Source organism: Salvelinus namaycush, chromosome 2 (genome assembly GCF_016432855.1).
Source record: "Salvelinus namaycush isolate Seneca chromosome 2, SaNama_1.0, whole genome shotgun sequence".
In the NCBI taxonomy this organism is placed as follows: Eukaryota; Metazoa; Chordata; class Actinopteri; order Salmoniformes; family Salmonidae; genus Salvelinus; species Salvelinus namaycush.
In genome coordinates, this window is record NC_052308.1 from 55,664,786 (window position 1) to 55,692,171 (window position 27,386).

The 27,386-nt window shown below is 41.3% G+C and overlaps 1 protein-coding gene across 1 annotated transcript; it reads right to left on the minus strand.

Moving 5' to 3' along the window:
* Nucleotides 1-865: 865 nt before the first annotated feature.
* On the minus strand, nucleotides 866-26,107 carry rbpjl (recombination signal binding protein for immunoglobulin kappa J region-like). Its single transcript, XM_038966099.1, has 11 exons — nucleotides 26,079-26,107; nucleotides 25,622-25,756; nucleotides 25,190-25,260; nucleotides 24,964-25,079; nucleotides 13,212-13,386; nucleotides 12,564-12,701; nucleotides 11,987-12,099; nucleotides 10,681-10,821; nucleotides 10,097-10,252; nucleotides 9,658-9,761; nucleotides 866-1,139 (listed from the first exon to the last, which is right to left on the minus strand). The coding sequence occupies exons 1-11, from the start codon at nucleotides 26,105-26,107 to the stop codon at nucleotides 866-868; spliced, it is 1,452 nt and encodes a 483-aa protein (XP_038822027.1).
* Between the last annotated feature and the right edge of the window lie 1,279 nt (nucleotides 26,108-27,386).

Sequence of the window (27,386 nt, forward strand, 5' to 3'; positions counted from 1 at the left end):
TGCAACCTTAACATAAAAACTTACTTTTTAATACATTTCTATCTATGGGTAACAGGGTTGACGTGTTACGCTCGACGTGCTAGGTTTTCCAACACAAAATACCAGAAAATGTCCAAAAAGAGTAGAACCAGCTCACCTGAGGGACACATGTACATTAATTACTAACCACATTATATAAGTAAAAAATCGTTCGAAATTTCTTTCCCAAGCAACAAAATAACTAGGGCTTCAAAATGGTAGTGAAAACTTGGACGTACATGACGTGGGACATGCCAAAATGGGGATTTACAGAGAAAACAAATAACTTATTTTAATGAAAACAGTAGTAACTTTACTGCATAGATGTACTTATTTATCCTTCATTTAACTAGGCAAGTCAGTTAAGAACAAATTATTATTTACAATGACATCCTACCCCGGCTAAACCCTAACCCAGATGACGCTGGGCACATTGTGCGCCGCCCTATGGAGCTCCCAATCACGGCCGGTTGTGATACAGCCTGGAATTGAACCAGGGTCTGTAGTGACACCTCTAACACTGAGATGCAGTGCCTTAGACAGCTGCGCCACTCGGGAGCCTCGGGAGCACTATGTATGTATGTGATCCAACTGTTCAATTGAGTGTTTAGCTAAATGTACATACATAATTCCTGAGGGACATAAAAAGCACTCTATTCGTGAAACAACCCTACTGTGGGGGAAAAAAACAAGAAAAAAAAGGAATGAGCTGCTGTCAGGAATATGGTGGAAAGTTCCCCCAGCCATGCTTACTCCAATCCAATGCTTTTAAATGCAGGAGGGGGAGTGAATGAGTGCACACCTCAGGAGAAGGGTAAAGAATCATAATGCAGCCCAGCTCTACTAGCTAGTTCTGCATGAACAAGTGGAAGTTGGTGCGTGTGAACTCTTGGTGGATGAAGTCTATGAGAGTGTCAGACTCTGGGGCATTTTGCAGTGCCCCTCTGGCCTGCGGGGGGGTGTTGTGTTCAGGGGTGTAGGTGAAGCTGAAGGTGCTCCTGTAGATCAGACCGTCCAGACGAATGAGGGACAGAGGTACGGTGATGGGGTGCCGCAGCCATCTCCACTCCCCACTGAACACGGACACGTCTGGAACCACACACAGCATGGACTTTGGTGACCTGCAGTGACACAATAGAGAGGTGAGTCAGGCAGCTCTTGCTGTAGATTCCAGTCCTGATCGCTTATTACTAAATAAGTTGTGGTTTAAGTTAGAATTAAAGCACAGTTGTTTAGAAGAACATCTGAACGTTTTTTGGATTAAACTGGTTAATCAAAATGTGCTTCTTTTGAAGGAATAGACTGCTTATGGTCTCACCAATACTAGATTAGACAGGGTTTTAGACAAGGATTCAAAGACAGAGAAACAATGGACTGCAGCGATTTCAGCTTGAGCTGACATCCACAGGACCCACAGGGAACGCGCACATTGTTGCAATTGAAATTGTCTTTAAAAGTTTAGCGCTGTATTCAAGTCGTTAATTGGATTGAATCCCGGCCTTAATCTCCATGGGTTCTCCAGGAAGCATTGGCAAACATTTCAGTTTTGAGACAAATAATAGCAGAGATGGGACCAAGTCACAATTTAGCAAGTCCTAAGCAAGTCTCGAGTCTTACCCTTCGGATCTCGAGTCAAGTCCCAAGTAACAATGGGCAAGTCTCAAGTCAAGTCCCAAGTTCCAGAGCTCAGGTCAAGTCAAGTCACGTCCCTAATTTTGGGTTTTGAGTCCTCAAGTCAATGGTTAAGTGTTTTATACCAATATCAATGCAATTTTTTAATTCAGGTTATATTTTCTGTTTTCCTTACACTCGGCCTACTAGTACACTACATACGCCTACATAATAAACTTCATAGATCATGAGATAAATGGTTTTTGAATCACCATTACCAATAGAAAGGCCATCCAAATTATGATTTACAGCTAGTGTTGATAGTACAGCTACAGTTTGACTGATATTGTGACATTTTCAATTAGAATCAAGTATTGTTGCTTTCCCCACGCCCACTACATGCGCGTTGAGTGGTCTGTGGTTGGCTGAGAATAAACATTCACGGAAACTCTTGCTCAAGAGTGCATATTTTCAAGTGAAAAGCGTTGAAAATATAGGACAATGCTCTATATTTCCCTCTGCCTTTCCGCACCTGCCAGCGCAGCGGTGCTAGGCAGAACAGAATTTAACAGTCATTTCCCATATAACCCATTAAGATTCTCCGCTTTGCGTAACGTAATTGCCACAAATGTATGTTCACGGTATAATAACATAATTTAACAGGAGAGGAAGGTGGTGCTGCTCTTTTGGGAGGGGGAAATCCAAGTCTCTCGAGTCTCTTGAGTCATACAGCTCAAGTCCAAGTTAAGTCCCGAGTCATAGACGCTCAAGTCCAAGTCGAGTGTCAAGTGTTGTTTCAAGTCACAAAATCTCTGACTAATAGTGTTTGATGTTAAGCTCTTCATTGAAAAATTATGAATCCAGCTTAATTTACATGGCAGTGGAAGATTATGTTTCTCTCACACATTTCCTGCAGCCTTGGTACGAAGAGCATATTGTGGATTACAATGTTATACCAACACGGATCTTGCGGTGGTGAGGATATTTGCAGAACCTTTTGGCAAGACCCTAGCATATGATATATCAGCATTTTGGGTGAGGTTTATGGGTGGTGATGACATCAGAACAAATGCTTGGATTTGGTCAAATTACCTAAAACCTCAGAGACACCTGATGCTGCAGTGGAACATTCCGCACACCATTACAACGGGCTGAAGAGTTGGACAGCTGAGCCAAGCAATTCCAATGTTACTGGGCCTATCCATTGGATTAATTAAAGAACATATTTTGTGGAGGACAAAAATGAATCTTCATCTGAAATACTGTACCTCCTTTTTACATGAGAATGTTGGCCAAGTGGAACAGTCTTTTTAATTGTATGTTTTTATTTTCACTTTAGGTCTAATAAATTACTGTGTGTGTTACATTTTTGAATATAAATTCCAAATATATTTTTTATAATTTATTTCCCTGAACCTTCTTGGCCCACTGAAATACTCAGTCCGACTGTGTGGATGTGGGGATACAAATGTTAATATATTTACATACAGCCCTGATGGGCTGAAAGAATCATCTAGAGCGCACCCCCTTACCCCTTCAAAAAACAACAAAGGCACATGGTATTCAACCTGTCAGTTGGAGCTGGACCCTGAAAGCAACGAACTTCCACAGGTGTGTAGGCTACTTTGCCATGTCATCCAAACAAAAGGCATTCATAATACATCTTAATTTGTTATATCATTGTTGTACTGTCTTCAATAGGTCACCAGAAGATGCAGTAGGTCACCAGAAGATGCAGGCCCAGAACAGCCTATTTACATGGGGGACCATCCTGGCCTACAGTATACCCTGTCTGCTGTCTACTCATTGCAGAATGCCATGATTATCTACGAGGCAGACTAAAATAATATTAATATTCAGTATCATCACAAAGTTAATTTCATGGAAACAGGAGACAAAGGGCTGTGAGACAGGTTTAATCCTAGACACATGAAAAGTGGGATTAATATGGAGGGTATGGGGCAACAGAAGATGAACAGCAGAGGGGCTAATGATCTTGGAGACGGGGAAAAAGCCGATAAAGCAAGGGGAAAGTTTGCGGGACTCCACCCGGAGGGGCAGAGCACGAGTGGACAGCCATACCCTCTGCCCGAGATGATACCAGGGACCCGGGGTCCGGTGACGGTCCTCTTGTCATCGATAACCGGGAGGTGGTCTTGAGAAGAGCCGACCGAGCTGTCTTCCAGGTACGGCGACAGCGGCGGACAAACATCTGGGCCGAGGGTATGCCGACCTCTTCCTCTTTCTCCGGGGAAGAGCAGGGGCTGATACCCCAGGAAACACTCGAAAGGCGAGAGCCTAGTGGCAGAGCAGGGGAGGGCGTTGCGGGGCTATCCAACCCCCACGAGTTGCTGGCTCCAGGTGATGGGGTTGGCGGAGACAAGGCAGCGAAGAGTCGTTTCCAGGTCTTGATTGGCTCGTTCCAACTGGCCGTTGGACTGTGGGTGGAACCCGGAGGACAGGCTGGCCGACGACCCAATGAGCGTGCAGAATGCCTTCCAGAACCGGGATGAGAACTGAGGCCCCGGTTGAAGACCATGTCCACCAGGAGTCCATGGATCTGGAAGACGTGCTGCAACATGAGCTGGGCCGTCTCTTTGGCAGAGGGTAGCTTTGGGAGAGGAATGAAGTGGGCAGCTTTGGGAAACCGGTCCACTACTCTCAGGATGGCGGGGGAAGACCCGTGACGAAGTCCAGGGATATATGAAACCAGGGACAGTGAGGGACAGGCAGTGGTTGAAGAAGACCAGCCGAGGAGTCTTGTTCTGCGCACAGACCGTGCAGGCGGTGACGAACGCAGAGATGTCCAGGACCATGGTAGGCCACCAAAAGCGTTGTCGTACAATGTCCAGGGTCCGACGGTAACCCAGGTGGCAGGCAAGCCTGGAGGAGTGGGTCCACTCCAGGACAGAGGAGCGGACAGCATCAGGCACAAACACCAGTTATTATTTGGCTTGACCCCTAATACCAAGGTGGTTGAGGTGATTGCGGAGCATGAAGGGCACGACAATTGGCCTCAAGATCTCGTCACGGTATTTCTGTGCATTCAAATTGCCATCGACAAAATACAAATGTCTTTATTGTCCGTAGCTTATGCCTGCCCATACCATAACCCAACCGCCACCATGGGGCACTCTGTTCGCAACGTTGACATCAGCAAACTGCTCGACCACATGACCCCAAACACACCGTCTGCCATCTGCCCGGTACAGTTGAAACCGGGATTCATCCATGAAGAGCACACTTCTCCAGCGTGCCAGTAGCCATCGAAGGTCAGCATTTGCCCACTGATGTCAGTTATGATGCAGAACTGCAGTCAGGTCAAGACCCTGGTGAGGACTGGCACGTAGATGAGCTTCCCTGAGACGGTTTCTGACAGTTTGTGCAGAAATTCTTTGGTTGTGCAAACCCAGTTTCATCAGCTGTCCAGTTGGCTTTCAGATGATCCTGCAGGTGAAGAAGCCGGATGTGGAGGTCCTGGTCCACCATGACAGCGCAATACACAAGGCGTGGAACAGTGGCAAAGGTACCCACAGGACAAACAGTGTATTTCTCTCAAATGTTGTGCACAAATTTGTTTACATCCGTTAGTTAACATTTCTCCTTTGCCAAGATAATTGAAGTGTAAAAATAAAAATTACAAATACAGTACTAGTTTGACATTTCAGAGAGCACCACAGATCTCCTCTGAGGGAGCTTCAATAGATTTATTTTTTCTTTCCCCTAATTGTCATCTGACCCTTTTTGTTAAGAGTGGTTACACTTGGTCTGCGGTTGTGAAGCTGGTTGGACGTACTGCCAAATTCTCTAAAACAACGTTGGAGGTGGCTTATGGTAGATAAATTAACATTCAATTATCTGGCAACATCTCTGGTGGACATTCCTGCAGTCAGCAAGCCAAATGCATGCTCCCTCAAAACTTGAGACATCTGCAGCATTGTGCTGTGACAAAACTGCACATTTTAGAGGTTCCCCAGCACAAGGTGCACCTGTGTAATTATCATGCTGTTTAATTAATCATCTACTTGATATGCCACACCTGTCAGGTATCTTGGCAAAGGAGAAAAGCTCACTAACATGGATGTAAACACATTTGTGCACAACATTTGACAGAAATAAGCTTTTGTGGGATATTTTGTTTCAGCTCATGAAACAATGGACCAACACTTTACATGTTGCTTTGATATTTTTGGTCAGTATAGAATGTGGTGACATAAAAATAGTTATTGGTAAGTAGTTTACCCCATCAATTGCCAAAGTTAAAAAAGTTATTTAGCTCTATAACGGTCTGTTATTACAAGTCAGTCTGAAAGTACTTTGACAGTATTTCAATCTCAAGGAAGTATGGTTTGAAGTGACTGAAATGATTCAGAAAGATATTGTAAAGTGATAAGAAGATCACCAGGCAATAGTTGTGTATGATCTTCTGTGTAGAAAATAACATTATTGCGTTGCTTTTCCCCCCAGTCTGATTATGCCTGGTCCTGTCCACTCTCTTCTCTAACAAGTCCTACACAGCTTGTGTTCCTAAGAATCTTAGGTTTCACAGGAATGGGGTCATAATAAGCTTATAGCTCCAACCGTTAAAAAATTAGAGCCACATTTGCAGGACAAAAACAGAAAGCCCTCTGTTTATCACAACCACACTCTATTAACGGTTGTACTAAATTAGGGACACATTTTTATTTTATAAATGTTCAAATCTGGCGAAGCGTTTGGGAAAGGCGGCAATGACAGTCAGGTTGCCACCCACAATTGAAACTGTAACATTTTCAGCCTACACTTTCTATGGGGATCCAGTTAGCAAAGTAGCTAGCTAGCTTCGACCGTAGGATACTGACATGACGTTCATTTACTTAGGTACCGGTACATAATGAAGCAATGTCAGAATCACTAATATAGCAAAATGTCTCGTCAGTATCCTAGTATTATAGTATAAGTTAGCTAGCTAACAATAGCTAACACACTTTTGTACATCGTGCTGTTCCGTACATTTGACCTTATTTTAGAGCCCCAAAAACATGATACTTCCAGGTCAACTTTAATATGAATCCCATTGTAAAGCACAATTTCTCCCCTTGCCAGCAAAATCAATGACGAGACCTTGCATGCATCCCATCTCTGCATGATTGAAGAAGGCAATGGAGCTCCGCCGGGTCTTTTTTAAATGGTGGGTGGGGAAGCGAAAGCTACTGCGTAATAGTGAAAGGGGAGATATGTCGTGTGGGAAAACTGCTCTTTTCACCCGATTTGTCCAACTTATCACCTCTAAAATGTAAATAAAACACTATATAATGTCTCATTACATACCTATTTCAAGGTTTGTGTCGAATTTGCATAGGGTTTTTAAGGCAGTGCTAAATTTATCTTCACAATTAAACTGCTGCTGACAGGGTTTTAGAGTCATGATGGCTCGCAGTGATTACACAAAAAATAACAATTGATTGATTGATGAACTCACAACAACTAATTAACTTTACAATCACCATTACACTCACCATTGATAATTTCTTGTTTTTAGTCTGCGAGAAGCGCTACACATGGTGGAAAGAGGCTGTATTGCACAGAATGAGTTTCATAATGCATGCCGTACATTACGTCGTGACACGTCATAATTTAACACACAGCGTCAGAGGGGTCAGTTTTTTTCAACTTTTCTCCAATATTATTGGTCCATTACCATGTCAATCAACGCTTGAATAGAAGCATTGTTCACATCGCATTTTGATGCCAATGCAGTCGCTACATTAGTTTTCATTGCAGCCTCGTTTGAATGCAGCGGTTGCGCAAATGTGTACGAATCGGTGTTAGTCATGTTACCTAACTATCTTCCTACAAGCTAACGTTAGCTAGCTGAATCCCAGACATAGGGGAAAAGTGTAGCTGGCAATGTGGGAACATTGTTTACATTGTGGGCGGCAATGTCTGACTTGTTTCCCTGTGTTTCCCCTTTACGATTCTGACATTACTTTTTATGTAGCTAGCTACACGTACCTATGTCAGTAGCTACTTAACGTAAACTCGTACATCGCCTTGGTATGTACAATTGCCCTTATTTTAGCGCCCCAAAAACGTAATACTTCCAGATCAACTGTAATGTCAATACCATTGTAAGGCACAATTTCTCCCCTTTCCAACAAAATCAATTACATTACCTAAACACTGCCCGTTTCTGCATAATTCAAGCAGGCAATGAGCCCCGTCGGGTCTTTAAAAAAAATGGCGGGTGGGGAAGCGAAACTAATGCGTGATAGTGAGAAGGACAGATGTCGTGTGGGAAAATTGCTTTTTTCACTCGATCTGTCCAACTTATCACCTTATCGCCCCTAAAATGTAAATAAAACACTATAAAGAGTTTATATAATGTGTCATTACATACCTATTTGAAGGTTTGTGTCGAATTTGAATCTGGTTTTTAGGGCGGTGCTAAAGTGATCTTAGAAGTAAACAGCGGCTTTGAGAATGATGATCGCATGCAATGATGACGAAAAAAAATGACTAGGTATCCCCCCCTTACCCCCGTCACTGTCCATTTCTTGTTTTTAAACGATGAGAGAAGTGCTACACCTGGTGGAGAGAGATTGTAAGACAGAAATAGTTGCTTTATGCGTGCTGTACGTTACGACATGACATGTCCCGATGTAACGGAGGGTCCGTTTTTTCTACTTTTCTCCAATACTATAGAACCATTACCATGTCGATCAACGCTTGAATATAAACCTAGTTCACACCCCAGATTTTGAAGTCAACACAGTTGCTACAGTCCCATTAGTTTTCTTTGTAGCCTCGTTTGAATGTTGCGGTTGCGCACATTTGTACGGAATGGGGTGAGTTTACGTTAGCTATCCTAGTTGCGGTCAAGGCTAGTAGTTAGCTAGCTAGAACCACAATATCATGTTCTTTACTTTTAATAATAATAATATTAAGTAGGTTGAAGAATAACTATTTAGAGACTTACTTCTTGCAAGGTTGCTCCCGGCTGCCACCTGCCGCTGCCGGATGCTAGATGTATGGGACAGAACCTTGATGGACGATGACAGCTGCAAATTCACTGGCTGGTGTAAGTGTAGCTAGCTAGCTAACTTGTTGAAGTTTGCTGTGCATATACCAAATCAGACAAAGTGATTGTTCTGATGGAAGACAAACAAGTGGAAGTACAAGCAAACAATTGCTGCCTTGTAGCCAACAACTACTGTACAATCTCTAAATGCTTTTGGCCATGCATAACTACCTACCTCTCTCCTGTGCATGTCAACATGAGGAGTACCAATTTGATCGTGCGGGACCAGCAGTGGTAGTGGGAGAAATGCAAATCAAAGATTAACTAAAAATCCTGGCATTTTTTTTCTCAAACAGCTCTTAAGCAAAAAAGGCATGTTCACAATTTCTGAGTGTAATTTTGACCTCATAGTGTGGAAATGAAGGAGAAAAAAAGGTTTTAACCGCACTGCCCCTTTAAAGACCCTTCTGTTCACCTGAATACCCATGTACATCACAAAATGGCTACTTTCATATTTGGGTCAAGCATCTGGGGCTGCATTGTAATCCTATGGCCAAGCCCCATGGGAAAATGTCCTCCAAATGTACATTTCAGAAATGTTTTATTACGAACCAAGCTCTAACGGCCTTGTTTAAATGTAACTCAAAGTCCTGTATACTTGTGCTGTCCCATGTACCACCTAGAGTTCATGTGGTAAAATTAATGAGAGCGGAAGTTTTAAATAAGACTGGGGCCTCTCCAAGTATTATTTTGGCATGCTTGTAATCCTCAGGAACAGTCTACGTTCACCTGGAAGTGGCCATAAAAAGCAACTAAGCAATACAAACTAAAGTAGGCCAGAGGGCCATTAAGCCTATAACCCTGGTAACTACAATAATTACATAGGTATTAGTAAATTGAAACAACAAGTGTGCACTGTGCATTTTATATGTGTCCTCCTTTGTAAGGACACCACACTGGTCTGGTTGAGGCATTGCATTTACTTGATTATGGAACAAGAACAGTTACTTGTGAGATTTAAAATGTACCTTAACATAGTTTCTGCCTCCACATTTCCAAACCAAACTTTCAGATGGGGGCCAAAGTTTTCTCCATTTACTTCTAGCATGGCTACATGTCCTCCACCATTCACCTAAAAGGACACATTCAACATTAATTCAATCAAACCATCATATCAACATTAAACTTATTTTACTACCATCACACACACACTTCTTATTCTGTAAACTGGAATGATCTACCTACAAGTGGAGTCTACCAATAGTAGTAGTTTTAGTACTGTATTATTTAGGTACTGTATTGTACAGTACTCCTTTTTCCACATCCACATCTCTTAAATGTTACTGTGTGCAATTTACATGAAAAAAAACACAATTTGTCTTACTGACAGGAACAGAAAACAAATCACTGCAGTTCCTTATTCCTCAATGGATTTTTTTGTCAGCTTCAGTAGTGTTAAGACCGCACCTCCAGTCCTGTGATGACAGGTATTGGGCTGACAGAGCCCTGAACGCAGGCCAAGCCCTCACAGAACGTATACTCCACTGCCTCTGTACCAATGATGGTCCAACATGATCCATCGTTCAGCACCTCTCTGCTCTGCTCCCTCAGACTGGATGAGACCTGGGAAGACCCAAGTTAAAAAAGTTAACTCCTCCATGCCCCATTCCCATTGAACCCCCCCATTTCACAACTTTCTCACTGCTCGTGAACCCAGGGCCTGAGGAATAGGTTCAGTGACACTATCCCTTAGCTACTAATTTAGATATGTGACCTAATTCTGGGCTAAATAATGATTGCGAGTACTAGCGAGTGTTATGGAATGGACATGTATCATCATGTCCCACAAGTGACATTTTACCTCTCATGAGGGCTTCTTACACTACTTAGTCAAACCGAGCAAAGCCAAACCAAGCTGTACTAAGCTGGTCTGGTTACCCAATACCACCCACTTTTGCAGGAACCATGTTGAAAAGCATAATGACAAGAGAAAATATCAGAGCAAGCGCAGGTTTGGGTCGGCAAAATCGTGTGAATAGGGTTATATTAACCTGGTACTGTATGATTCTCTCGTTAGACAGACAGAGGTACATCTGGCTGTTGTCCTTGAACTGAAAGGCACACTTGTGAAGCTGGGAGACGGGCTCGTCCACATCCAGGATGGCGTGCTGCTTGTTCACCTTGCGGATCACCTGGAGGGAATCCAAAAACAACAAGGATCTAACGGAATCCATCATCGTTTGACACATCGTTGGCCTCCTCTCTATAAAAAAAAATAAACAGCGACAATAAGAAATATATGTACTAGTATAATAGGAATCTAATGGAATCTATATATTCCAATATGACACATCATTGGCTTACTCTCTTTTTAAAATAAACTGGACCTCTATTAAATCTATTTACGACATGATAGCTTTGTTAATAACATGACTTAGATGGGCTTAGATGATGTTATGTCTGGAGGAGGCCCCTGAATAAGATTGTTTCTTCCTGTCAAGGAAAGCCAATGTATCATCTTCCCATTATAGATAACTCCTGGCTGGTCCTGAGCTACACGCTTAGACAAAAAAGAAACTAAATAGGTTCTTCGGCTGTCCACATCGGCGAACCATTTGAAGAACCCTTTTTGGTTCCTGGTAGAATCCTTTTGGTTCCAGGTAGAACCCTTTTGGGTTCCATGTTAAAACCCTTTCCACAGAGGGTTCAACATGGAACCCAAAGGGTTCTACCTGGAACCAAAAAGGGTTCTTCAAAGGAGAACTATGGTGACAGCCAAATAACCCTTTTGGAACCATTTTGTCTAAGAGTTTACCAGAGATAGCATCACTGGGGTTGCAGTCTCAGCACAACAGTGGGCTAGCACTATTTCATCTCCCTCCAAAGGCCTGAGCTGAACCAAACTGTAAGCAAACACAGTAAACGTGGTGGAGAGCGCTCTAGAGTTTAAATAGGAAAATATACAAGCCTCTGAAACAAACAAAAAAAAGTCAGCAAATTGCCTCAACTTAAATAACATGTATATGTGTACAATGTAGGTGAATGTTACTCTAAACCATCAGCTGTATTATTCAAACGGCAATTTGGGGGTACGTGAAAGGGGTCTGATCAGCGAATCGCCATGAAGGGTTGCCTAAAACTAATCCCATCCTATGAACATGAGTAAGACAATAATAACAATAGAATTATGCTGTACAGCAAACCATATAACATCTGGAAAAACCATAACACATTATTATATACCCCAATTATGAAATACAGTGGAATTAAGGTGGTCAGACTACTGCAGCTATCAAGGTCTCCAGTATAATGGTACCATTGAGGTGATATCCGATTATATTGCATGTGTGTGTTTACCATGGGGGGCAGGGCCACCCCGGAGTCAGTGCAGACCAGCTGAACCACACAGCCGTAGCAGATGAATCCCTCACACACCGTGAACTCCTCCGAGTCAGCATGCTGGTCATCCACTGCGCACAGACAGACAGACAGACAGACAGACAGACAGACAGACAGACAGACAGACAGACAGACAGACAGACAGACAGACAGACAGACAGACAGACAGACAGACAGACAGACAGACAGACAGACAGACAATAAGTTAGAATAATGTAAGTGAATGAATAGTAGTAGGATGAAAACATGAAAAATAGATGACCCTATGGAGTCTACTTCTGAGGTGAGCTTGATCTTAGTTTTTGGGATCTGATTCCAATCAGAGAACGGTTGAAAATCCGTCTTGGAATGTATTAGCAGATGTTTTTTTATTTCATGATGGAAAACAAATATTGTCCCAGCATTACCACCAGCTAGAAGATTTATTTATTCCTTTCAAAAGGGCTCTGACAAGTCATTCTGCCCACAGCAGTAAAGAGAGAGAGAGTGTGTAGATGGAGGACTGAGAGACAGTGGTTCAGACAACCGTTCATACCTAAAGTGACTGTAAATGCAGTCCACTGTCTGGCACTGGCTACAAAGGCCCCTCGTTCTACGGCCAGGTAACGTGTGCTGACCGTTTGGGACCTCAAGCGGTTGAACAGAGCCACCCTCGACCCCGTGGAAATACACACTGCAAATGGACACACACGCAAACATACAGATGTGAGTACACACACGAAAGTGCACACAAACACACACATATGCACACACACACACAGCCGTAGTATGCAGCATGACAAATACATTTAATTTTCACATGTTGTGCACATGACACATTTCCCTACCTTAAATACATAAATACACACCACAAATAAGCCCATAAATAAGCATACACCATTCTCATTAATGACTGATGCAGCATGACAATTGCAGGTATTTCCTTTCGCACACGGTGCACCGTGACGCATTCTCCTGCGGCAAGGTGAGAAATTCAATGTCACCCCACTTTTGATCTCAGCTGTCAAACCTCTCTGGCGCTTTTCCTTTTTATCTCGCAAGGGGTAGGAGCTGGACTCGTAGTGTGTGCTCCTGGATCATAAGGACAAATGTCTGGCCTAATTAGGAGTGGCAACCTGCACCTCCACTCTAGCCCTACCGTGACCCTGGGGATTGTGGCACCTTAGGATCACCTTTCACTCACAGTCAGCGTTCTTCATAGACTGCCTCTTCTGGGACGGTTTGGAGATAACTTTGATCAGCTTACTGAGGAAGGAGCCAATCTCCTGCCCGTTACCAAGGAAGAGCTTGAGGACCAGGCGAAAGTGCTTCCTTTTGTCTGTGTCAGAGATGTACAGGGACTTGGCGCAGGCAAACATCTGTTAAAAAAGAAAGCAAACATTCAGAAGAGCCTCATACGCTGCGTTTGTTCTGTCAATAGTCTCTGGTAATAAAGTGTTTTGAAACCTTGTCTGGGTCAATATAGCGGCAGAGTAGGTTACTTACTTCAACTGTTGTACCCCATCAGAACCCAAAATAGAACACAAGCTTGTTTTACTCGAATGTTTCTAAACAAAATAAATGTAATTAAATACTATATAACCAAAACATAGTAAAAACTATAATTATTATATCATGGATAGTCAGTCCTTGCATCCATAGCTCTGTCTATGAATTTGAGAGTGGTTAAAGCTGCAATATGTAACTTCAAATTCAAATAGAAATGTGTCTTATAGATCTGTCATTGAAAGCAAGTCTAAGAAGCTGACTTTGAAAAGGCTTTTGATAAAGTACGACTGGAATTTATATATAAATGCCTTGAATATCTCAATTTGGAGAATTTATTATAAAATGGGTTAAAGTTATGTAAGTAACCCTAGGTGAAAAATAGTAAATAATGGCTACTTCTCGGAAAGTATTGTCAAGAGGAGTAAAACAAGGTTGTCCACTACTGGCATATCATATTATGGCCATCGAAATGTTAGCTATTAAAATCAGATCCAACAATAATATCAAGGGGCTAGAAATCCAGGGCTTAAATAGAAAAAGTGGCATTGTACGCTGATGATTCATGTTTTCTTTTAAATCCACAATTTGGATCCCTCCACAGCCTCATAGAGGATCTAGATAACTGTTCTAACCTCTCTGGATTACAATAAAATTATAAGAAGTGTACTATATTACGCATTGGATCACTAAAAAAATTGAACTTTCACATTATCGTGTAGTTTACCAATAAAATGGTCTGATGGTGAAGTGGACATACTCGGTATTCATATCCCAGAAGAAAGAAATTCTCACTACTATACATTTTTATATAAAGTTAGCAAAAATATATTTACATGTAAGGAAAATAGCTGTCTATTTACAGAAAAATCACCCTGATTAACTCATATCCTAGTTTAGCTATTTGCTTATGGCCCTGCGTACACCTAAAAACTTTTTTTAAGTATATGAGAAAAAAATATTCTATTTTATTTGGAACGGCAAGCAAGACATAATTAAACAGAGCTATTTCTATAATGAATATGAATTCGGAGGGCAGAAATGATTAAATATTAAAGCATTAGACCTCTCACTAAAGGCTTCAGTAATACAAAATCTATACTTAAATGCAAAATAGTTCTCTAGTAGATTAGTAAGAATGGCTCCCCCTGTGCTCATGAATTGACTTTTTCCCTTTATTCAGATTTCAACCTCTCACTTTGAAATCATTTCCAAAATATTAAAACAAGCCACAGAAAGTTGGTTGCAATTTTAGTTTAATCAACCAGAAAAGATGGAACAAATATTGAAAAAAATATTATGGTTAAACTCAAATACACTAATTGATAAAACATATTTTGGGAATAAATGTTTAAAACTGTATAATATTTGTAAAGTATATCATAAATAGGACTGGTGGAGTTGTGTCACACATGCAGCTAACAAAAATCTGCATTACTGCAAAAATGGAAGAGGCAAGTGGAAGGGGGAGAAAGTAAGGAACTTGTCTGTCATCCCTGTAATAATGACCAAAATTGGTTAAAAGAAAATTGTGATAAATAAAAAAGTATACCAGTTTCATTTAAGGACCAAAAAAGAAACAGCTGTGCCATACACATTGCAAAATAGTTGGGAAGAGATTTTCGATGTACCAATTGCATGGCACATGGTTTATAAACTGATACACAAACCGACGCCAGATTCAAAACTTAGAGTTTTTCAATTTAAATTATTATACAACATTCTTGCAACGAATAGAATGTTATATATATATATATATATATATATATATATACACTGCTCAAAAAAATAAAGGGAACACTTAAACAACACAATGTATATGTATATATATGTATATGTATATGTATATGTATATGTATATGTATGTATATATATATGGGAGATACAACCATCCTAGCTCTGCAGATTTTGCTGTGAAGACACAGAATCATTAGACCATTTGTTTTGGTACTATCCATATGTGACTAGTTTCAGTAAACTAGGCGTATTTTCTTTCACCTTTATTTAACTAGGTAGGCAAGTTGAGAACAAGTTCTCATTTACAATTGCGACCTGGCCAAGATAAAGCAAAGCAGTTCGACACATACAACAACACAGAGTTACACATGGAGTAAAACAAACATACAGTCAATAATACAGTAGAAAAATAAGTCTATATACAATGTGAGCAAATGAGGTGAGATAAGGGAGGTAAAGGCAAAAAAAAGGCCATGGTGGCGAAGTAAATACAATATAGCAAGTAAAACACTGGAATGGTAGATTTGCAGTGGAAGAATGTGCAAAGTAGAGATAGAAATAATGGGGTGCAAAGGAGCGAAATAAATAAATAAATACAGTAGGGGGAGAGGTAGTTGTCTGGGCTAAATTATAGATGGGCTATGTACAGGTGCAGTAATCTGTGAGCTGCTCTGGTTAAGGGCAGTCAGGTCTGGAGAGAACCAAGCGCTGTAATCTGTTCCTGGTTCTAAATTTATTGAATGAGGCATGCTTATTTAAGATGGTGAGGAAAGCATTTAAAAAAAATAACTATGCATCCTCTACTGACAGGATGAGATCAGTATCCTTCCAGGATACCCCTGCCAGGTCGATTAGAAAGTCCTGCTCGCTGAAGTGTTTCAGGGAGCGTTTGACAGTGATGAGTGGAGGTCATTTGACCGCTGACCCATTAAGGATGCAGGCAATGAGGCAGTGATCGCTGCGATCTTGGTTGAAAACAGCAGAGGTGTATTTAAAGGGCAAGTTGGTTAGGATGATATCTATGAGGGTGCCCGTGTTTACGGCTTTGGGGTGGTACATGGTAGGTTCATTGATCGTTTGTGTGAGATTGAGGGCATCAAGCTTAGATTGTAGGATGGCTGGGGTATTATGTTACGCTGATGAATGAGGACCCAAAAGCGGCTTAACAGAAACAGAGTCTTTATTCCAGTCAATAACAAAAACGATAATCCTGGAAATAATCTCAGGTAAAGTCAACCAGGAAAACTGAAATCCTCTAGGCAGTAGAGGGGAACAACTGGATACGCGACCACAGACTGCAGGTCGCTTCGGGAAGGCGCAGGCCGTAGCTGAAATAGACACCTGCTCACACGCAGCATCTGAAGAAGGTAAAAACACGACAGGGCGGAACAAGGACACAGGAGCAGCAAACATCAAACAAGAATCCGACAAGGACAGAAGCGGAAAACAGAGGGAGAAATAGGGACTCTAATCAGAGGGCAAAATAGGGGACAGGTGTGAAAGAGTAAATGAGGTCGTTAGGAGAATGAGAAACAGCTGGGAGCAGGAACGGAACGATAGAGAGAGAGAAAGAGGGAAAGAACCTAATAAGACCAGCAGAGGGAAGCACAGGGACAAGACATGATGAAAGACAAAACATGACATATTAAGCATGTTCCAGTTTAGGTCGCCTAGCAGCACAAGCTCTGAAGATAGATGGGGGATAATCAGTTCACATATGGTGTCTAGAGCACAGCTGGGGGCAGAGGGTGGTCTATAGCAGGCGGCAACGGTGAGAGACTTGTTTTTAGAGAGGTGGGTTTTTAAAAGTAAAAGTTCAAATTGTTTGGGTACAGACCTGGATAGTAGGACAGAACTCTGCAGGCTATATTTGCAGTAGATTGCAACAACACCCCCTTTGGCCATTCTATCTTGTCTGAAAATATTGTAGTTAGGGATGGAGATTTCAGAATTTTTGGTGGTCTTCCTAAGCCAGGATTCAGACACGGCTAGGACATCCGGGTTGGCAGAGTGTGCTAAAGCAGTGAATAAAACAAACTTAGGGAGGAGGCTTCTAATGTTAACATGCATGAAACCAAGGCTATTACGGTTACAGAACTCATCAAAAGAGAGCGCCTGGGGAATAGGAGTGGAGCTAGGCACTGCAGGGCCTGGATTCACCTCTACATCACCAGAGGAACAGAGGAGGAGTAGGATAAGGGTACGGCTAAAAGCTATGAGAATTGGTCGTCTAGAACGTCTTGAACAGAGAGTAAAAGGAGGTTTCTGGGGGCGATAAAATAGCTTCAAGGTATAATGTACAGACAAAGGTATGGTAGGATGTGAATACAGTGGAGGTTAACCTAGGTATTGAGTGATGATGAGAGAGATATTGTCTCTAGAAACATCATTGAAACCAGGTGATGTCATCGCATGTGTGGGTGGTGGAACTGAAAGGTTGGATAAGGTATAATGAGCAGGGCTAGAGGCTCTACAGTGAAATATGCCAATAAACACTAACCAGAACAGCAATGGACAAGGCACTTTGACATTAAGGAGAGGCATGCTTAGTCGAGTGATCATAAGGGTCCAGTGAGTAGTGAGGTTGGTTGGGGTAACGACGATTCAGACAGCTAGCCGGGCCATCGGTAGCAAGCTAGCAGAGGATGGAGGTCTGTTTTTAGCCACCTCGTGCATTTCCGTCAGTAGATTAGTGGGGTTCCGTGTGGTAGAAGGGATCAATCCAATTGGCAAAATAGATATAGTTATAGCAGCCGATAGATAGCAGCCGATAAGACAGCTACCTGGGCGTTCAGGTAACGTCGCGACGGAGGGGCCAGTTGGATAACTCCCTCGGGCAGATAACGTCGGTAGTCCAGTCGTGAAGGCCCGGTGGGTCCGGATAGGTGATTGTAGCCCAGGAGTGGCTGATGGAACTCTTCAGCTAGCTAGCTCCGGAATATTTGATGTTTGCTCCGGGATCGACGTAAGCCAATAGTCACACGGATAGCAGCTAGGTAGCTGCGAGATCGAGGTGTAAATGTCCAGAGCTTGCGGTTGAAATCCGGGGAAATGGAGAGAAAATAGGTCCGGTATGCTCTGGTCTGAGTCGCGTTGTACAAAACTGGCGATAGCTTTTCGAGCTAAAGGATAGCTGATGACCACAAACCGTGGTTAGCTGAATACTAACGTTAGCCAGTAAACTGGTTAGCTTCTGGCTAGCTTCTGGTTAGCTTCTGGCTTGCTTCTGGTTAGCTTCTGGCTAGCTTCCGGCTAGCTTCTGGTTAGCTTCTCGTTAGCTTTTGGTTAGCTTCTGGCTAGCTTCTGGCTAGCTTCTGGTTAGCTTCTGGCTAGTTTCTGGTTAGCTTCTGGCTAGCTTCTGGTTAGCTTCTGGCTAGCTTCTGGTTAGCTTCTGGCTAGCTTCTGGTTAGCTTCTATTGTGGATTTCAGATTTGAGGTAAATATTACTTTTTTTTAATTGGTGAGGAAGGTTGCAGGAGAGTGTTTTGAAGTTGAGGTTTTGGAAAATAAAATATATAAAAGATATACGAAGAAAGATGTAAATATATATATACACGGGACACGACAAGACGAGGACAAAGGACGTCTGACTGCTATGCCATCTTGGTATACCGTGCGTCATTACTTCACAGGAGCGCCATTTGAATGTAAACTTTTTTTAAATCAAAATGCAGAAATGCCTTCTGGAACATGTGAACGTTCATGTGCCTTAATAACAAACGTGTATGCCATCTGTAAATATGAATACATTTCATAAATTATGAGCCTAGTTAGTTTAGCCATGGAAAAAGACAGCAACCTCCCACTAGCCATGATTGACTGAGATAATGAGTGGGCTGGACATGCCAAGAGATGAGTTCAGATTGGTCAGCCATGTAGCCCGCTTCTGTCTATAATATGAGCTGGTCAGTATGTGTAGGTAATTCTTTCAAGAGTTGCTCTCCACTTTCTGGAGGACCAAGTTGAAATCAGTGGAATGCCTGGTGGAATTAGAGTATGATACCTAAGGAGATGGAGAAAGTTCTGGTGTTTGATTGCAAATATGCAGACAGAGTCGAAAAGAGAACACACAGAAGGCTGTTGTATAAAACACCTGTCTCTAGATTACATCTTCAAACTAAGGGCACCCATGGCATCCATGACAGAGAGGGAGAAGCGTCCATCCATGTAGGGTAAGAGAGTCTAGCTATTACACGTTTTTAATTTAGTCAGAAAGTCATTTTCTTTTGAAGTTACAGTGTACTGTTAGCTACCTAACATTAGCTGGCTTGCGTGTATGGTCTGTGTCAGTAATATGTGTATGGTCTGTGTCAGTGTATGGTCTGTGTCATTAATATTATTTGTATCTCAGAGCCATTTGCATTGCAAGTTACAGCCTATTGGTAGCTAGCTAAAATTGAACCGGGTTGGTTAGCTACCTGCATATTCATGCAGGGTAATAACGTTATGAGTTGGGATTATGGTTCATTGTTTAGCTAGCTAGCTACATGTCTAAACAAGAATCCACTATGCAAGTACCTATTTCAATATAATGTTTATGATGTCACTGCGACAACTGTCATAGCTGGTAAATTCGCTCTGGCTATCTATTCTGATTTCAAAGCACTCTTGTCTGAGTGTGCAAGAGCACAGAATAACTGATGAATTTACAAATGCTCAATACCCATTAAATATGGCCGGTGTCAGTAAACATTGACAAAAAAGTGTAATTAAATTGTTGCCAGCAGCACAGTTGCAGTCACTAACGCTCTAGATAACATAAAAAGAGCCTAACCAACTCTGCTAAGGCAAGTAAAATGGTCAGAGTGAGCTGTTCTCTCATTTGTGTCTGGAACTAGCGAGCCAACATCAGCCAGTTAGCTTGGGTGCTTGACTGCTGTTGTTGGGTCAGAACACTTGGATGAACCCTACATTTCGGGCTATGTCCAGTATGCGCTCTGAATTAACGAACAGCCAATCTGACAACGCTCTGAATTTACGAATGCCCAGGGCACACTGGCTCCAGATTAAAATTTACGAACACCCCTAGTATAAACCAGCCTTTAGTCTTGACATTTTTGGTTGTTTAGCACATAGCCTCACACGTGAATCAAGCTTAAAAGGGTGTGAACGATGCTGAATGGGTGTAGACAAAAAAATCTCTCCAGTAGACGCCGTACAAGTCCTCAACTGGCAGCTTCATTAAATGGTACCCGCAACACACCAGTCTCAACGTCAACAGTGAATAACGTCAACGTCAACGTCTTCACTGTTGACGTTGAGAATGATGTTCTGCGAGTACTATTTAATGAAGCTGCCAGTTGAGGACTTGTGAGGGGTCTGTTTCTCAAACTAGACACTCTAATGTACTTGTCCTTTTGCTCAGATGTGCACCGGGGCCTCCCTCTCCTCTTTCTATTCTGGTTAGAGCCAGTTTGCGCTGTTCTGTGAAAGGAGTAGTACACAGCGTTGTACGAGATATTCAGTTTCTTGCCAATTTCTTGCATGGAATAGCCATCATTTCTCAGAACAAGAATAGACTGACGAGTTTCAGAAGAAAGTTAATGGTTTCTGGCCATTTTGAGCCTGTAATCGAACCCACAAATGCTGATGCTCCAGATACTCAACTAGTCTAAAGAAGGCCAGTTTTATTGCTTCTTTAATCAGGACAACAGTTTTCAGTTGTGTTAACATAATTACAAAAGGGGTTTCTAATGATTAGCCTAATTAGCCTTTAAAATGATCAACTTGGATTAGCTAACACAACGTGCCATTGGAACACAGGAGTGATGGTTGCTGATAACGGGCCACTGTACGCCTATGTAGATATTCCATAAAAACCAGCCGTTTCCAGCTACAATAGTCTTTTACACCATTAACAACGTCTACACTGTATTTCTGATAAATTGTATGTTATTTTAATGGACAAAAAATGTGCTTTCCTTTCAAAAACAAGGACATTTCTAAGGGACCCCAAACTTTTGAACTGAAGTGTATGTATCTATATATTTTTTTACAATAATTTCTCTCTTTAAATATATATACATACAGTTGAAGTCGGAAGTTTACATACACCTCAACCAAATACATTTTAACTCCGTTTTTGACAATTCCTGACATTTAATCCTAGTACAAATTCCCTGTCTTAGGTCAGTTAGGATCACCACTTTATTTTAATAATGTGAAATGTCAGAATAATAGTAGAGAGAATGATTTATTTCAGCTTTTATTTCTTTCATCACATTCCCAGTGGGTCAGAAGTTTACATACACTCAATTAGTATTTGGCAGCATTGCCTTTAAATTGTTTAACTTGGGTCAAACGTTTTGGGTAGCCTTCCACAAACGTCCAACAATAAGTTGGGTGAATTTTGCCCCATTCCTCCTGACAGAGCTGGTGTAACTGAGTCAGGTTTGTAGGCCTCCTTGCTCGCACACGCTTTTTCAGTTCTGCCCACAAATTTTCTATGGGATTGAGGTCAGGGCTTTGTGATAGCCACTCCAATACCTTGACGTTGTTGTCCTTAAACCATTTTGCCACAACTTTGGAAGTATGCTTAGGGTCATTGTCCATTTGGAAGACCCATTTGCAACCAAGCTTTAACTTCCTGACTGATGTCTTGAGATGTTGCTTAAATATATCCACATAATTTTCCTTCCTCATGTGGCCATCTATTTTGTGAAGTTTACCAGTCCCTCCTTCAGCAAAGCACCCCCACAACATGATGCTGCCACCCCCGTGCTTCACAGTTGGGATGTTGTTCTTCGGTTTGCAAGCCTCCCCTTTTTCCTCCAAACATAACGATGGTCATTATGGCCAAACAGTTCTATTTTTGTTTCATCAGACCAGAGGACATTTCTCCAAAAAGTACGATCTTTGTCCCCATGTGCAGTTGCAAACCGTAGTCTGGCTTTTTTATGGCGGTTTTGGAGCAGTGGCTTCTTCCTTCCTGAGCGGCCTTTCAGGTTGTGTTGATATAGGACTCATTTTACTGTGGATATAGATACTTTTGTACCTGTTTCCTCCAGCATCTTCACAAGGTCCTTTGCTGTTGTTCTGGGATTGATTTGCACTTTTCGCACCAAAGTACGTTCATCTCTAGGAGACAGAACGCGTCTCCTTCCTGCGCGGTATGACGGCTGCGTGGTCCCATGGTGTATATACTCGCGCACTATTGTTTGTACAGATGAACGTGGTACCTTCAGGCGTTTGGAAATTGCTCCCAAGGATGAATCAGACTTGTGGAGATATACAAAAAAAATCTGAGGTCTTGGCTGATTTTTGATTTTCCCATGATCGTTTTCAGGAATTTTCCAAGCTGTTTAATAGGGGGAGCTGTTAGCACTTTGTAATAATGACGTTCCCAAATTAAACTGCCTCGTACTCAATTCTTGCTCGTACAATATGCATATTATTATTACTATTGGATAGAAAACACTCTCTAGTTTCTAAAACCGTTTGAATTATATCTGTGAGTGAAACAGAACTGGACTTAGAGCAATTTTCCTATGTGTATGTGAGAATGCCAAATTTTGCAAGCTGCTCTGAGACCTGTGTATAAATCTGCCTGTCTTCTATTGGTTGAGATGCACTGCATACGCCTTCCCCTGGATGTTAGCGAATAGGGAGACTTGAAATGGAGTCTCTACGTAGATCTCAAAGGTTATAAATCACTTGGCAAAGACGTGTCTGTTCTTTTCCCTCTTCGCTCTGACGCACTGAGGACCTTGGCATATTGTACTAGAACCATCGGTTATAGATCTTAGACATTTCCGGCTGTGTTTTTATTCGATATAGGCTTTAAAGACATCATAATCTTGTTATTTTAAACCGAATTATATCAGTTTATGTCAGTATATTGCGATTTTCGGGTATTTCATTTCCTGGCGTTCTAGGGGGTTGGGTATCTCTCTCTCACATGCTAATGTTTACTGCTAATTGCAACGTTGAAGAGGACGTTATACAACCTAGCAACGATTCTTTTGGACAAAGGACACATTTCCCAAGATTCTGATGAGAGTTCATCAAAAAGTAAGAACTATTTATGCTGATAATTCGTTGTTCTGTTGAAAAATGTCAAATGCATAAGCCGCCATTAATTTCAGTGCAGCCTCGCTTTATCGCACGTTGTATTTTGAAGTAACGTTAATTTTAAAAATGTAACCCAGCGATTGCATTAAGAACTAATTTGTCTTTCAATTGCTGTCCAACCTGTATTTTTTAGTCAAGTTTTGGAATAGTTACTGATTAGAATAGGTGCCTCTCCAAAGATTTCTCCTGACATTTTCTGGGCAGCTTTGCTACTTTTCTCATTGTATAACCACGATTTGTGGCGCTAAATATGCACATTTTCGAACAAACTCTATATGCATTGTGTAATATGATGTTATAGGACTGTCATCTGAAGAATTCTGAGAAGGTTAGTGAAAAAATTAATATATTTTGGTGGTTTATACGTTATCGCTATTTTTGTTTTGAATCAATGCTATTGTGATGTTTGCTATTGTGGTAAGCTAATATAACGCTATATTGTGTTTTCGCTGTAAAACACTTAGAAAATCTGAAATATTGGCTGGATTCACAAGATCTGTGTCTTTCATTTGCTGTACGCTGTGTATTTTTAAGAAATGTTTTATGATGAGTAATTAGCTAATACACGATGGTCTCTGTAGTTATTCTAGTTGCTTTGGTGAGAGTTGTGATGGTGGCTGCAATGGTAAACTATGATTTATACCTGAAATATGCACATTTTTCTAACAAAACATATTTATTGTATAGCATATGTTATCAGACTGTCATCTGATGAAAGTGTTTCTTGGTTAGTGGCTATTTATATCTTTATTTGGTCGAATTTGTGATAGCTACTGATGCAGTAAGAAAAGGGTGGAGTAAAAAAAGTGGTGTCTTTTGCTAACGTGGTTAGCTAATAGATTTACATATTGTGTCTTCCCTGTAAAACATTTTAAAAATCAGAAATGATGGCTGGATTCACGAGATGTGTATCTTTCATCTGGTGTCTTGGACTTGTGATTTAATGATATTTAGATGCTACTATTTACTTGTGACGCTATGCTAGCCTATGCTAGTCAGCTTTTTTTACTGATGGGGGTGCTCCCGGACCCGGGTTTGTGAGGAAGTAGAGGTTAAAATGCACAGTCAACTTAGTGTAAGTAAACTTCTGACCCACTGGGATTGTGAAACAGTGAGTTATAAGTGAAATAATCTGTCTGTAAACAATTGTTGGAAAAATTACTTGTGTCATGCACAAAGTAGATGTCCTAACCGACTTGCCAAAACTATAGTTTGTTAACAAGACATTTGTGGAGTGGTTGAAAAACGAGTTTTAATGACTCCGACCTAAGTCTATGTAAACTTCAGACTTCAACTGTATATACACACCAGTACCAGTCAAAAGTTTGGAAACACCTACTCATTCAAGTTTTTTATTTATCTATACTATTTTCTACATTGTAGAATAATAGTGAAGACTTCAAAACGATGAAATAACACATATGGAATCATGTAGTGACCAAAAACGTTTTAAACAAGTCAAAATATATACCGATTACAGTTACAGGTTTTTTGTAATCAGATTACATGTAATCAGTTACTCCCCAGCCCTGTATAGGGGTCAGTCTTGAGGTTGGGCTGGAAACACAGGAGGCCATGTGTTTGTCATAAAACGGGAGACCCTTTTCACCTTGATATATTTTGATTTTGATTCCCCCTCTCACCCTGGCATCAGGCTGGTCCTCGAAGGCTAGTTTGGAGGTGTCTGCCTGGGCAACACAGGAGCTGTCCAGGCCCATATAACCATAGAGTCTGTAGCAGGAGTCCCCTGCACCAGTGGCTGGGTAGGGTTACAGAACTTAAATCAGATCATGTAGTACAGTACTTTAATTGCTTACTGGATAAATAAATAAATGCCAAATGTGTGGGGGAACGTATCCTCGGGCTCACCATTCAAAAGGTCTTGTTTCAGTTTCCATCCTGAGCCACTGATGTAAACACAAGGAGGAGGGCAGAAGAACCTATTGTATGTAGACACACAATGTTCCTTCATACCATACAAAAAGCAACTGCAATCTGGCTAAGGCTAGTTTGCCGACAATCTAACCCAATAAACTCCCTGCATGTATCACCGACATCAGTTTGCTAGCTTAGCATATAGCGCTGCCTCCCTGAACATTCCTCTGACTGAGCTTGAACAAGGGTCCTCTACCTCGTAAAACACATGTGACCACCCGCTTTTCAACGTGTGAACGTGTGGATAGCTCCATTGGCGACATTTCAAGCTAGCTGTGGAGTGAGGTTACGTTACATTCTTAACTCCACTACACATGTGTCATGATGACATGACCATGTTAAGTCTATTGGGCCTTGTCGACTTACCGTTTCTCGTTGCCGTATGATTTCTGGGCGACCTTTGCATGGAGGATTCGCACAGATTGGTCAGGGGGAAACTGCAGATACTGTCTCATTGACTCCCTGGTCACTCTGGGCAGTGGAGAAAAACTTTGGTCCAATCTGCTGAATGAATAGAAAATCAATTAAAAAGAGACAAACTCTCCATTGTTGTTCCTCTTTTAGAAGAGTGACGTTACGAAAATGGTTGACATTTCTTAAAATGTAGAGTACTACTCAGAATTCAAGATTTTGCCATAATTTCCCGATCATTTCAACAGCTATACAATCCCATAATTGATTTAGGTGAACATATTAAAGTAAAAGAACAAATTAGCCTACCATTATAAAAAAGTATTATTGCTTTCTTGATTGCCATTGACGGGAAGTGTGGGTTTAAAGGGATAGTGCGACATTTTGGCAATCATTCCCCTTTTCTACTCACCCAAAGTCAGATGAACTCATGGGTACCATTTTTATGTACCTGTGTGCAGTTTGAAGGAAGTTGAAGGTAGTTTCGCAAGTCATTGCTAACTAGCATTAGCGCAATGACTGGAAGTCTACCAGAACAGATAGCATGCTGACTCTGGGTAAGTAGAAAAAAGCCTTAATAGGCTAAATGTTGCACTATCCCTTTAATTGACATGCCTTCACTCCGAGATATTCTGAACTCACTATGCTATTAAGCACTCCAAAGGAGTAATACAGGTACCTGGCAAAGAGAGAAGGTTACAATGTATACAACAAAATGCTGAAGATAGTTTCCACTATGATGTTAGGTGTGCATACGGGTAGAAGAGAGAAAGTGGATGTTTTAATTCCTGAACAATGCAGTGGCAGGAAACCTCTTCTCTACTAGACTACGGGATACAGTAAAAGCTCTCACTTTCTCTTACTCTCTCTCTTTCACGCACGCACGTGCGCACACACACACACACACACACACACACACACACACACACACACACACACACACACACACACTCACATTTGATCCTCTTGCTAACAGACATAATTGCATTCCTTTCACTACACAGTCCATGGAGTGATCAAATCAAATAACATTTTATTTGTCACATGCGCCGAATACAACAGTGAAATGCTTACTTACAAGCCCTTAACCAAAAATGCAGTTACGAAAAAATAAGTGTTAATAAAAAATAAAAAATAACAGTAACAAATAATTAAAGAGCAGCAGTAAAATATCAATAGCAAGGATATATACAGGGGTACCGGTACAGAGTCAATGTGCGGGGGCATCGGTTAGTCGAGGTAATTGAGGTAATATGTACAGTACCGTTCAAAAGTTTGGGGTCACTTAGAAATGTCCTTGTTTAAGAAAGAAAAGCTATTTTTTGTCCATTAAAATAACATCAAGTTGATCAGAAATACAGTGTAGACATTGTTAATGGTGTAAATGACTATTGTAGCTGGAAACGGCTGATTTTTACTGGAATATCTACATAGGCGTACAGAGGTCCATTATTAGCAACCATCACTCCTGTGTTCCAATGGCACGTTGTGTTAGCTAATCCAAGTTTATCATTTTAAAAGGCTAATTGATCATTAGAAACCCCTTTTGTAATTATGTTAACACAGCTGAAAACTGTTGTCCTGATTAAAGAAGCAATAAAACTGTCCTTCTTTAGACTAGTTGAGTATCTGGAGCGTCAGCATTTGTGGGTTCGATTACAGGCTCAAAATATCCAGAAACAAAATCTTTGTTCTGAAACTCATCAGTCTATTCTTGTGT

What these genes read in the sequence shown, in the direction of transcription:
- rbpjl (XM_038966099.1), bottom strand. Translation starts at nt 26,107, where the DNA reads ATGGTACCCATGAGTTCATCTGACTTTGG. An exon ending in GGGTGGCCCTGCCCCCCATG is followed by an intron (nt 10,822 to 11,986) that starts GTAAACACACAC and finishes GATTCCCTCCAG; the next exon opens with GTGATCCGCAAGGTGAACAA. An exon ending in CTGTCATCACAGGACTGGAG is followed by an intron (nt 9,762 to 10,096) that starts GTGCGGTCTTAA and finishes GTGTCCTTTTAG; the next exon opens with GTGAATGGTGGAGGACATGT.